Source organism: Dysidea avara, chromosome 10 (assembly GCF_963678975.1).
Source record: "Dysidea avara chromosome 10, odDysAvar1.4, whole genome shotgun sequence".
NCBI lineage: Eukaryota > Metazoa > Porifera > Demospongiae > Dictyoceratida > Dysideidae > Dysidea > Dysidea avara.
The window spans coordinates 24,963,785-24,975,785 of NC_089281.1; the positions used below are offsets into that span (position 1 = coordinate 24,963,785).

Consider the following 12,001-nt stretch of genomic DNA (forward strand, 5'->3'; position numbering starts at 1 on the left):
TCAAAAAAAACATTTTTTTTGGCTCAAATTCACGGTGAAGACTGGACGAAGTATGAGTGAGTTAAACCAATTATTTGAGAAGCTTTTGCACTCTGAGTTGAGTTTCAACAACAGAATCGAATACCTAAAGAAGTGTGAGTTTGGTTTCTTGCGTATATACAACTTTTTTACGGGTCAAAATTTCGCGTCCTGTAGTGAAAGCTGACATACAGTATCACCGGTCTCATTTGGCGCAGTTGTATGAACGAAGCAAAAGTCTTTTTGGAGAACTAGCTGTGAAGAGACAGACACTAGCTGATGCTGAATTAAACGCGAAATGTGCTGTGATTCATGAAGACACTCTTGAGCAACAAAAGGAAGAACAGTTAAGAGAAAGAAACAACCGAAAAGACAGGCTGGTATGTAGTTAATGCAGTGAAATGTTATTATAATTTGTGCAGGCTCAACTTGAAGAGAAGATTGACCAAGAAAGGTGCTCTAAATCTCAACAGTGAACTTAAACCCCACATCAACTTAATTATTAGTTTCTCATCCTCGATTCAAAATGTCAGTGCAGGAAGGCGGATTTTTATTTATTTTTTGCTAACTAGATAGCTGAATTAGCTAGCTAAAATGACTCAGAATGCAGTTTTCTTAGACTACTCTAGCAAGGTACCAACCTTTAAAGGTGCTGGATGGCTGCACTCAGTCACCAGTGGTGCCAAAAATCCTTGATGAAGTAAGAAAAATGGTGATGTAGGTGGGGATGAGGAACTAATAATTAAGTTTATGTGGCCTAATATTCATATTTGATGATGACTAATTCACTTGTTAGCATACCTCTTGTTTTAGGATGGAGTTTGTGTGTTCAGCAAAAAAGTTTGGTACTGAATATGACATGTGTGGGCTGGGTGCAAAGAAGAGACACGAAGAAGCAAGAGCAACTGTCACCATGTTGGAAGAAAAATTAGATATGCTTAAGAGAGGTAACACGATTAATTGACTACCACATTTGATGATGTCATTACATAACTATATTGGTGAAGTGTTAATTTTGCAAGCAGGGGCTATGACAACTTTGGTGGGGTTTTAATTTGCCTATAATTTCACCTATAAGCCTCACCAAATATAGTCATATCAAAGAGTTGAACATGCAATGGTTTTGTACTGGAACAAGCATGTTTTCATGTTGTAAACATGCTTGTGCACCTGTACTAAATGTATGGGATATTTTTAAAGCCTCATAACTCTTGCTGGTACAGTATAGCCTAAATATTTTGAGGGGCAATATTTCGAGGTTGGGCAATGTTGCTAAAAAATTTTCGTGGATTTGCAAACACTCCCAAAATGTATTAGACTATATGGGGGTCTAAATATTTCAAGGCTAACATTTTTGCTGATAACCCCCAAAACAGTGAAATCAGCGAAAATTTTAACCCCTCGAAATATTTAGACTATACGGTATCACATGATAAACAGTTCCAGTATTTAAAGGGCTTCACAGTGCTACTATAAATGTTTGGGCAGCTGGCCCATGTAACAAAAGTTATTATCAAGAAACGAGTGCTCAGGTGAACCGAACTGGCTATAGATAACTCACCAAATTAATTTCCTCACTGACGTATATATGGTACGTAGATGAGTAATAGCTCAGAGGAGGCAGGACATACAGATGATAATGCTACAAACACAAAATTCTGCATCTAGACTACACACTTGACATCCCACATTATTATCTCCCCTCAACAAGAAATACGAGACGGTATCATCCTTTGCATTACATTTTACCATGTTCATCTACTTTCATATATCAGCAGAGTTTTTATCAAGGCCAATAAATGAATGGAATCACTTACCCAACTGAAATGCTAATTGAAATTGATGATTGTGACTCATTTACAGCTAGCTTACAAACACTTTTACTAATTAATAATACATACAAGTACCTACCTAGCTAATATCTGTAATAGCTATAAATTTCTTTTTTCCCCTGGGCATATCAAGCTGAGCTGCCTGCCCAGTGACAATAAATAAATATATGGTGCTTTATGTAAACTTCAAAGCTATGTACTTTATTTTGTAAGGGCCCTGGATTTCTTGGTGAAATAGTGAAAAATCACTATTTTGCACGCCTAAAAGGGGTTCTTCCAAAACAAAGTACATTTTCTTGAAACTTACATGAAGCCCTATCTAATAAATCTACTGAGCCTTAGTGAACTTCAATGTTTGCTGGTTTTTAAGAATGACTTTTGAGAAATTTATAAATACTATGATGCAATAAGTAAGCGGTGTGCACATATGTCCTACCTCCTCTGGTAATGGCTACCAATTCATGGGACAATGATTTAGTACATAGAAATATTAAAGGAAATGTTCATTTGAGGAAGGACTCAGGATATCTAAGCCTATAGCTACTATGTTTACCGTTGGATTGTGTAAATTTACAATAATCGTGGTCCCTCATTATTTAGTATGCAGTATGCTATAGTCTGGTGGAGCAAACTTGTATAATTTTTTCAAATGTTTTGTTGTGAGCCCAGCTATATACAGTCGAACCTCTCTAATCTGACACCAGAATCCTCTCTAATCCAACTAAAATGTCATTTATCAACACTTTTGTATAGAAAACAACCCCTCTGTACTCTGTAATCCAACACAAGATTTAATCCCCTAGACTTGGAAATACATTGTTTTCGACTTTTGTAATCCAACAGAGAATAACAGCAGCATTAATAACAATCACAGAAAATAATTTTTAAGTGACCAAAGCATTTAATTGGTTGACAATAATAGAAAAAAAAGCTTTGCAAATTCTAAAATTAGTTCACGTTAAAAACATTGTGTAATCCATTTTACCTGTAATAATATGACGTAATTCTAGATATCGTACAATGTTGGATTACAGAGGTGACTTAATAATCCAACAACCTCCTTAATACTGAGCATTGGATTAGAGAGGTTTGACTGTAATTCTACTGTATGCTTCCCGTAACAGAAATCACTGACTATCAGAAAGATAAAGATAAAATGGCTTCACTGCAGAAGCATGTTGCCTTGTTGGAAGAAGATGTGAGGAAGGAAAAGGACAGAACAGCCGGTAATTTATTATAGCAATATCACCATGTCATTGACACTGCACATGTTTGCCTTAGTACTCATGGGTGGTGTACATGCACAAAAGAAAGAGATTGGTAAACTGGAAAGAGAAAAAGAAGCACTATCACAGAAACACTCAACAGATCCTGAGATTGTAAAGTATGTTGCTACATTATAAACCTCTTGTTGTCCTGTGAATAAATAGACTACAGAAAGAATTGGAGAAATACAGGGAAAACTGTGAAGACACCAAATGTGAACAATTAAGTACAGAACTATCACAATTACATGAGAAATACTACTGTCAGCAGCTGGAACAAAAGTCACGTCAACATTACGAGAAACAGAAGGAGGACAGACTGGGAAAAAATGGACTCATAGCTCACTACAATCCTTACAAAAAGCAGCGGGGAAGTACCCAGCATGTAGTGGAAGAGCCCGATGATCTTTTAATGTCAGTTGAGGATGAATGGTTTGAAGCAATGGTGGCTGAAGAATGGGACAACATGGATATTGAAAATGATTTCAATACTAGTGAAAGTATTGAATGTAACAAGTCTAACAATTATTTATCAAGTGCTAAAATAAGAGACGTCAAGAATAGGATTGTTGAAGAAAAAGATGCAAGACTTGTCCCAAGGTAAAATTTGGTTTATCTCATTGATAGTGTAGTACATGTCTTGTAGGGTAATCAAGAAACCAAAAAAGGTCAGATTTCATTACTGACTAAAAATTATATATTGGCATTAAAACAATAAATGTATTTGTGTAAAACAATCAACAAATAATTAATGTTTAGTGTGTATGTGTGTGATTAGTTAAATTTTTGGTTTATCAGGTCAGCCCAAATATCATCATCTCCTCCAGTCTCAAGGTATTGTCCAAAGTCCTCAACATCCACCAGAGGATTGAATACCGTATCATCGTCATCATCACCAAAACTGAATGCAGTTGTTGTAGTTGTGCCATCATGGGAGGCACTGTAGGCTGCAGGAAAAGTAGATGCATTAGAATAGTCACGTTCTGGTTCTGGTGGAACTTCATAATCTCGATCCACGTTCCCAAATGGTGAACTTACTACGTTACCACTGTTTGAAAACGGATCATCAGAAAATTGTCCCAAATCATCTGATGCAAAAGATGCTGATGTTGGCATATCTGAAGATGGTGACATTGAGGTGGGTGAGGTAGAAAAACCAGCACCAGAAGATGGTGACATTGGAATATCATAATCCCCATCAACTCTCTTTGTATCCTGACGACTGTCTTGCTTCCCAAAAAGTTGTGTACTAGTTTGTACTGGCTCCTGTACTTCAGCAATTGGTTGTTGGGTCTGCTGTGTTGATACTGACTGAAGCATGGGGGTATCATATACATTACTGCCAACAGGAGTGTCATTGCTAATTCTACGAAAAGTTCCAGCCTTTATTCCAGTCGTAGTCGCTATGGTCCCTTCAGGGCTACCGTGTGATGTAATTGAGCCTCTTTTCTTTTTCTTTTTTGACTTATCAACAACAGCATATTCAGCATTTGGATTAAAACTTTCTGGAGCCTCATGTGGTGTTTTTGGCTGGCTTGTGGTAGCACTTTGATTATGCAATGACTTGCTCTGTTTCACACTGTCTGCTTGCGCTGCCTTCTTTTTGGAGCCAAGGTATTGTATATTCCCATGTATTTGGGTGAATATCTGATGGCCTTGGGTAGTTAGATACACCAGTTTTCCTTGGCCAGTTTTGCTTGCTCTTCCTGTCTCCATGCTAAACTTGCCTGTTGATTTACCATATTTCTTCAAATATTTGTAATCCCAATCTGCAACTTCAACCCCACTGTCAGGCTTGACCAGTTTTACACCATCCGAAGCAACTACTAGGGAGTACTTTCCTTCTAATTGTAATCTGTCACTTGTTTCATTCGGTTCAATTTCCACCTCATATTTCCCTATGTAACAAAGTAAAGTGGTAACCTATATAACAGTTACTGTCGGTTATGTATCACATATACATCATGTTTGGCAGTATCTTTCTATGTATTTCTGACAGCTTAATGTGTATATCACTGCAACTGAGCAGTAGCTTATAGTGCATGCATACATATTTTACATAGTCAGTGTGAACCTAAAGATTGCTGTATATGACCATGTGGGGTTACAAGTACCAATCCCTTTCCTATGCTACATCTACTTTAGCTGTTTCTATTATATATAAATCTAGAAAGTTGTCCGTCCATAAGCAAACTAACTTGCCAAAAGGTTGGTACCAATTGATCTGAAACTTGCCGCATATTAATTCCCACCAGCCTGGCACCTTCCAGCACTTCTGCACAGCATAGAAATGTTACTATCAGATCGCACTTCTGTGAATAGGTTTTTCATTACTTCGGGATGCCTACTGCTGTAGAAGGTTATTGATATACCTTGGAAAGCACACCTGTTGATGAGGGGTTACATGTTTATTAGGATGTTGCTATTATTGTTATCATTTCCAACCACACCACCATTCACCAGCAACTCACTTCAAACTCTATACCAGCCTATTTAAGTAGGTGTGTAAGTAGCTATGTTTTGTGTGGATTTCGTGTCTATAACTATAGTCAGTTTACATTCCTTCACCTGGCCCCTTGTATTTCATTAATAAGATTTAGTAGTGCTGTGAAGCCATTCAATATTGGTACTGTGTCTATCAAAAAGTAACGGCACGATAACAAGTTTACGAAAACACAATTACAATGGTGCCATGTTACCATGGAGATTTAAGTAATGTCAGAAGCATGTAAAGTGTTGAATGAACAATTAGCTGTTATGAAAGAGTTGCACATAAGCATGGGAATTCACAAACCAAACCCCTTAGATACTAGAATGAACGGAAGTGAGATGAATACACAAACTTGGCTAGTGGCTGAACAAAGTTTTGGGTGAGCCAGAGGTATGTGAAGGGACCAGAGCAAAGTTTTGGAGAATAGATAAGTTTTCAAGACCTATATAGCTAGTGGCAAGCAACTAAGGGAATCACAGTTGAATTTAGCAAGCCATTTCACAGTTTAGTACACAATACATGAAGGCAACATATAATATGTAGCTTGAAGGTCCCAGCATGGCTATATACTTGGTTAATACAACTTATTAGAAGCACTTTAATATTCAGTGTACAGTGCAAGACATGTACCAAAGAAGGTCACATAATATTATAGATGAACAGCTATTTTGTATGTATACAAAGTAAAGTTAGTGTATTACTTGCATGTAAGTGCGAACTACTAATCTATTGATCTGGCAGTTACATAAATTAGCGTGTAGGATTTAAGGCTGGATTTTATTGTGATCACTAAATTTGTACTACTGTATATATATACGTACAATTTTTTGGGGACAGTAATTTTTTTGGCCCGATTTTCCAGTTGCTTGGCTGTCCGCAAAATTTCATTCTCAAAAAATTGGATTGGCTCTATGCTATCTACTATATATAATAGGAACAATCCTCGAAAATAAAACCACAAAAACCACAAAAATCCTGAAATTTGTTATTTGTGAAAATTACTTATGTACCCTACATGGTATATACTGTGCTTTTTAGTAGTAGCATGCAATAAGATAAAGAATGACTTGGAAGTTTTGAATCTATTATATATACATAACACAATGTGAAGTGTATAGCTTACTTATTGCACTGTCGCACATGTGTAAGAAAATACAGCATGAGGGGGTGTGTTGAGAGACAACTTGACAGCACAAAGCAAGCCAATGTTAGTCTTGAGACCCCCACCCGTACCCCCTCATGCTGTGTTTGTTGTGTACACAAGCATAGAAGCGTGGGCGGTGCTTTAGGGATTATATTGTACTTTCTAGTCACTTCGTAAGAGCACCATCTTATTTATTCAAACAAATTGGTAGGCTATACAGCTTTGGCAATTTATGTATGCATCAATTGTGCCATCAGGTGAGGTTGTTTTCATAATGTAATCAGCATATGTAATATACTGAACACTTTGTTACTTTGATCCTCGCATGCAAAGTACTGTAATGAGTGTATGTTGCCAGACTCCTACCTGTCTGAGTTGATTCATACACAACATTCTCCACTTCCATGCTACGAGCTGATGCCGTTGCTGATGTTTGATCAGGAAGTGTGGATCCCATCTTTTGACGCTTTCTGACTTCTAAGTCAAACTGGACGGCTGTTTTAATACTCTTCATCCAATCATCCAGCTCCTCCTGACTATCAGTAGCAAACACCAGTCTACCTAGTTTGGTTGTAAAGTCAAACACATATTTCTTAGACTTCATGGCACCGATCTGAGATAAGGCATGACATCCTTCCAATGGGATGATTCTCTTTGCTATCTCTCTTGTTGCATGAGCCTCATTGTCATAGTATTCCATCCTTAAGTTTCCTTCTCTTGAAGAACTGTGAAGTATCACCCACCGCTTGTTCCAATGCTGCAATATCAAAGTAGGCCTAATACAGATTATACTACACACACTATTAAACTGGATGGCTACTGGCCTATCATAGCTAAGCATAAAACATGCATGCACTGCCCAAAGCCAGGTTATTTAAGGAGTAACCGCCACCAGACTCAACTGTGCCCTTATAAAACATTCATTGAGTTGACCTGTACATAGAGTCGGTACACGTTCACCTGAGCCCCTGCCAAATATAGTTGTTATTGTTATTAGCACTTTACAGTGACCAGCACTCAAGGTCTGACAGCAACATGTGCTGCAGCCTTTGGAATACCTAACCTAACAAGAACTGGAGACTTCAAATAAATGATTACTTAACCTAGCTAACAATAATATCAAAGATGTGAACACATGTTCACTCCCAATGGTTTTGTACTGGAACAAGCATGTTTTCACGTTTGCGCGCCTGAATCGTCCATACTAAATGTATGGGATATTTTAAAAGCCTCATAACTCGTTCTTGTCCATACCAAAGCGCTTTTTCGACTATTAGTTTCGGCGTTTAACTGTAGTGCTTCACAGCGCTACTAAATGTTTGGGCAGCTGGCCCATGTAACAACAAGAAACCGTGAACTATGGTATGTTGAAACACCCTGTATATTGCGCAGTAATTGCATGTCTTATTTCCACGTCACTGTAGACTATGTACTGGTACTATAATAGCTACTCTCGTAGATAACTACTGATATACACGGAGTACAGCACTGTTACCTTAATCATACTGGAACGCGGTAGCTTATAAAGGTAGCCCTTTTTAACGACAGTCATCTTTTTAACGAAGTTCAAAATACGGGGTGGGGCAGCCAACACAGTGAATCACGTGATAGATTAAAGATGTCGGATTCTCTCCCACCTCTTAAACGATACCGGAGGGAAGAAGACGAAGAGAAGTCGGCATCTGAAGATGACGAAAATTATGTTCCGTACGTTCCACTGAAAGAAAGAAGAAAAAACGCAGTAAGTTCTAAATAATGCACACCAAGATATAAATAACCTGCCTTTTCTAGTTCACAAAACTCCTGCGGGTTTCAAAACATCAAGTAGACGAAGAAGAAGTTGAAGTTGGTAACAAACAAAGTGTATGTAAAAAGAAATTTATTGTATATACTTATATCGATCAGGAGAGCAGTGAAGTTGTTGGACCTCAGGCTAAAGTTAGTTTGTTAGACCAACACAATGTACTTAAGAAGAAGGCAGAAGGTACTAAGGGCTGGGTGAATGGTGATACACCCTTAATGATTTATGTCATCCATTAGCTCACAAGGAATCAGAAAAAGACAAGCAACTTGAAGAAGAGAAGAGAATTCTGCAAAACATTTCAGAAACAAGAGGTTTGTTTCAAAAATTTATTCAATTGTGCTGGGTTGTTGTATTTGGGTATTCTTTGAAGTACTAGTTAAGCTTAAATCCCCCCGCAATTGAAATTATGAAACTTTGTAGGCTACCATGCAACGTTGAAAGTCTAATTGGAAAAGGGATGGAATTTTTTGGTTACAAAAATTATCTGCGAGGAAAAGCATGATGAGCTACTGGTATGGGCATGAATGTGTAAAAAGCCAATCTTTAAATATTTCACACCTCCATAATGATTCTATCCTTTCATTACCCATCTCTTTGAAGTCACATAAGTTCTCCACCAGGTTGCTGCCATGGATACCAGTTTGTTTTATGCAGTATTACCAAGAGTTCATAATAGAGTGAACTCTTGGTATTCCTGGTATTACTATATCCATTATTTTGTGGAGTGCATATGGTACTGCTCAAACGTAACATTGTACTACTCGATTGTGAGTGATTAAAATAAAAAACTTGCTAATTAAAGGGCGTGGCACTCACAAGTATTCATCCCGTACGGATCGAGCGGTGCAAGCGAGTGTGACGTTACATTTGAGCTGTACCGTATGTATAGGGTACATATATTTACTAGTAGTGTGTATTTTTTGATAGCTTTGATGGCAGTTGGTGAATTGGCCAAGGGTGTCATCTATGAGCACTCAATAAAAACAGGGTACGTAGTGTGTGTGTGTGTGTCTTATGTTTGAAATTATTCTATAGCTGGTGTCCACCTCGCTGTGTTTTAAAACAATCGTCAGCAAAATGTGATGAGATTAGACACAAATGGCACATTCTTACAGAGGGAGAAGACTCACCTCCTCCTATCAAAACATTTCAAGTATATTTCACTTATATGAGTTTATTTCCTTTGTAATTTCATTAAATACATTGGATATAGGAAATGAAGTTTCCTCATCATTTATTGGCTGCTTTAAAAAAGAAGGGAATTACCCATCCGACACCAATACAGATACAGGGTATCCCAGCAGTGTAAGGCAGTACTTCTCCATACTTAACTTGTATTGTATGGTATTGTGTATACTTTAGGTTGTTAGGTCGTGATATTATTGGCATAGCATTCACTGGTAGTGGGAAAACTTTGGTATTTGTTTTACCACTGATTATGTTCTGTATGGAACAGGTATGTGTATGTGCTATAGCCACACACCACAGCTGCAGCATTACAAACACACACCACGACACATCATACACTACAAAGCAGTAAACACACAACATGCACGCACACGCACACACACTATGCACTAGTGTTAATGATAATTTATTTTAGGAGAGAAAGTTACCATTTCAAAGCAATGAAGGACCTTACGGTCTCATCATATGTCCGTCAGTAAGTGAACTCTGCACATACCAGATACCAAAATTCCCCCCTTTCCATAACAGAGAGAATTAGCCACTCAAACATATGAAGTAATCAAGTTCTATACTAATGCATTGAGCAGCCAGTCTTACCCATTGGTCAAAACAGTGCTAATGATTGGAGGCCTGGCTGTCCGAGATCAGGCAGAGTCAGTACGCAGGTATGCTTTTGGATATGAGTTGGTGTTGGTAATTGAGAATGTATTTTTGTTAGAGGTGTACACATTGTTGTGGCTACTCCAGGGAGGTTAATGGATATGCTGAACAAGAAAATCATGAACCTGGAAGTGTGCAGGTATGTGCATGCGTGGGTGTGGGTGTGTGCATGCGTGCGTACGTACGTTTTTTAAGCTGGTATAATTAGAGATGTACCGATGTACCGATCTAGCATTGGATCAGTGCTGATCTCAACAATTTGAGCAAAATCGGTAGAACCGATTTTCTGTTGAAGCCACCGATTCATGATACCGATCCTTCTAATCACCATTTTTTTTTTCAAGCATACTAGACTTCTATCGTTTCTCTGCTCCATTTATGAAATAAGCTAAAGTATAGTGCCATTACTTTGCCTGGTGCTACAAGAAGCCATATAAATATGCATGAGTTAGCTGTTTTAATTACTGAAACTTACCCTCGAACTTACCAGAGGTCCTTGGCAGAAAACAATGAATAGTTCTACACCTTAAACTATTAGAATATCTGTTAAAACAGCCTACAAACCTTTCCAGGCAAGTCTTGGTAGGAGCATGTATTAGAATATTTGTGGGTGCTGTCACTGTGGGTGGTGTAATTGAGGCCACACCACCATTGGTATTGACTCCAGTAACAATACTGTGATCATCATTCAGCTAACAATTGACCAATTAGTTTAGTCTGAGATTATAAAATGCTATAAGAACTACCTGTAACAGATCAGTCATCATATTAAATAAATAACTGATATCAAATCAGTACAATATCGGTAGATCGTTAATAAATTTCTTAGATCAGGCGTATTAAGGGATCGGACCTTGTGTTAAAAATTAGGGAAAAGAAATGTTTCACATAAAGCGTGAGGTTCGGTTCAGACTTACATTGTTGGGACCATTATGTTGAGTTGTTTGGGCACCCACACCTTCACCTGTGAGGCATGGTAAAGCCTCCAGTGGGTTACTAGTCCTGCTCCAGGAGGATTTGCCACCACTAGTACTTGAGTAGTGACACAGGTGGCCTTGGTTAGCATGACTGACTATAGCAGCTACAAGTGAATATACAAAGTATAATGGTGATGATGTGCTATTTCAGGTATCTGTGTTTGGATGAAGCCGATCGCATGATAGACATGGGATTTGAGGAGGACATACGAACAATATTTTCATACTTCAAGCAGCAGAGACAGACACTACTATTCTCAGCCACCATGCCAAAGAAGATACAAAACTTTGCCCGAAGTGCCCTAGTAAGACCAAGTAAGTGTGTGAAGTGTTGTTATCTAGTGGTTGGAAATTGGAGTTTGAAATTTTATATCTGTGTAGCCAGCCTGCTATGTGCATGTACATTAGTTTTCCTACAAAAATGGTGCTTTTCAAAATAGAAATTTGCCTATTGATTAATGTAGTAAATTAAATAAGGAACTGTGTGGTTTACAATTTACAGAACAGGAACATCTTGCTGTTCCTTGGTATTGAGGTATTGTTCATCCACAAAATAAAAACCTTAGCATTTAAATGTCAACAGAATGAAAGTCGTGCATAGAATTGCATGTACCACTTCTCT

At 37.9% G+C, this 12,001-nt stretch overlaps 3 protein-coding genes across 3 annotated transcripts in view; 2 read left to right on the forward strand and 1 right to left on the reverse strand.

Moving 5' to 3' along the window:
- Nucleotides 1-5,136, forward strand: LOC136236645 (coiled-coil domain-containing protein 172-like). Its single transcript, XM_066026870.1, has 8 exons — nucleotides 1-134; nucleotides 196-398; nucleotides 441-472; nucleotides 832-965; nucleotides 2,975-3,076; nucleotides 3,132-3,234; nucleotides 3,281-3,715; nucleotides 3,762-5,136. The coding sequence occupies exons 1-8, from the start codon at nucleotides 53-55 to the stop codon at nucleotides 3,799-3,801; spliced, it is 1,131 nt and encodes a 376-aa protein (XP_065882942.1). The 5' UTR covers nucleotides 1-52; the 3' UTR covers nucleotides 3,802-5,136.
- On the reverse strand, nucleotides 3,790-8,387 carry LOC136236623 (docking protein 2-like). Its single transcript, XM_066026847.1, has 3 exons — nucleotides 8,246-8,387; nucleotides 7,117-7,507; nucleotides 3,790-5,013 (listed from the first exon to the last, which is right to left on the reverse strand). The coding sequence occupies exons 1-3, from the start codon at nucleotides 8,300-8,302 to the stop codon at nucleotides 3,890-3,892; spliced, it is 1,572 nt and encodes a 523-aa protein (XP_065882919.1). The 5' UTR covers nucleotides 8,303-8,387; the 3' UTR covers nucleotides 3,790-3,889.
- Nucleotides 8,297-12,001, forward strand: part of LOC136236613 (probable ATP-dependent RNA helicase DDX41) — a 7,593-nt gene continuing 3,888 nt past the window's right edge. The window contains exons 1-12 of the mRNA XM_066026836.1: nucleotides 8,297-8,491; nucleotides 8,542-8,595; nucleotides 8,656-8,734; nucleotides 8,791-8,865; nucleotides 9,482-9,542; nucleotides 9,590-9,707; nucleotides 9,768-9,859; nucleotides 9,917-10,010; nucleotides 10,158-10,217; nucleotides 10,271-10,407; nucleotides 10,461-10,541; nucleotides 11,531-11,694. Of these exons, the coding sequence (XP_065882908.1) occupies nucleotides 8,369-8,491; nucleotides 8,542-8,595; nucleotides 8,656-8,734; nucleotides 8,791-8,865; nucleotides 9,482-9,542; nucleotides 9,590-9,707; nucleotides 9,768-9,859; nucleotides 9,917-10,010; nucleotides 10,158-10,217; nucleotides 10,271-10,407; nucleotides 10,461-10,541; nucleotides 11,531-11,694 (1,138 nt within the window). The 5' untranslated portion in view covers nucleotides 8,297-8,368. The remainder of the gene's footprint in view (nucleotides 8,492-8,541; nucleotides 8,596-8,655; nucleotides 8,735-8,790; nucleotides 8,866-9,481; nucleotides 9,543-9,589; nucleotides 9,708-9,767; nucleotides 9,860-9,916; nucleotides 10,011-10,157; nucleotides 10,218-10,270; nucleotides 10,408-10,460; nucleotides 10,542-11,530; nucleotides 11,695-12,001) is intronic.

What these genes read in the sequence shown, in the direction of transcription:
- LOC136236623 (XM_066026847.1), bottom strand. Translation starts at nt 8,302, where the DNA reads ATGACTGTCGTTAAAAAGGGCTACCTTTATAAGCTACCGCGTTCCAGT. An exon ending in CGCGTTCCAGTATGATTAAG is followed by an intron (nt 7,508 to 8,245) that starts GTAACAGTGCTG and finishes TTGATATTGCAG; the next exon opens with CATTGGAACAAGCGGTGGGT. An exon ending in GTATGAATCAACTCAGACAG is followed by an intron (nt 5,014 to 7,116) that starts GTAGGAGTCTGG and finishes TTTGTTACATAG; the next exon opens with GGAAATATGAGGTGGAAATT.
- LOC136236645 (XM_066026870.1), top strand. Translation starts at nt 53, where the DNA reads ATGAGTGAGTTAAACCAATTATTTGAGAAGCTTTTGCACTCTGAGTTG. An exon ending in GAGAAGATTGACCAAGAAAG is followed by an intron (nt 473 to 831) that starts GTGCTCTAAATC and finishes CTCTTGTTTTAG; the next exon opens with GATGGAGTTTGTGTGTTCAG. An exon ending in GGAAAAGGACAGAACAGCCG is followed by an intron (nt 3,077 to 3,131) that starts GTAATTTATTAT and finishes TGTTTGCCTTAG; the next exon opens with TACTCATGGGTGGTGTACAT.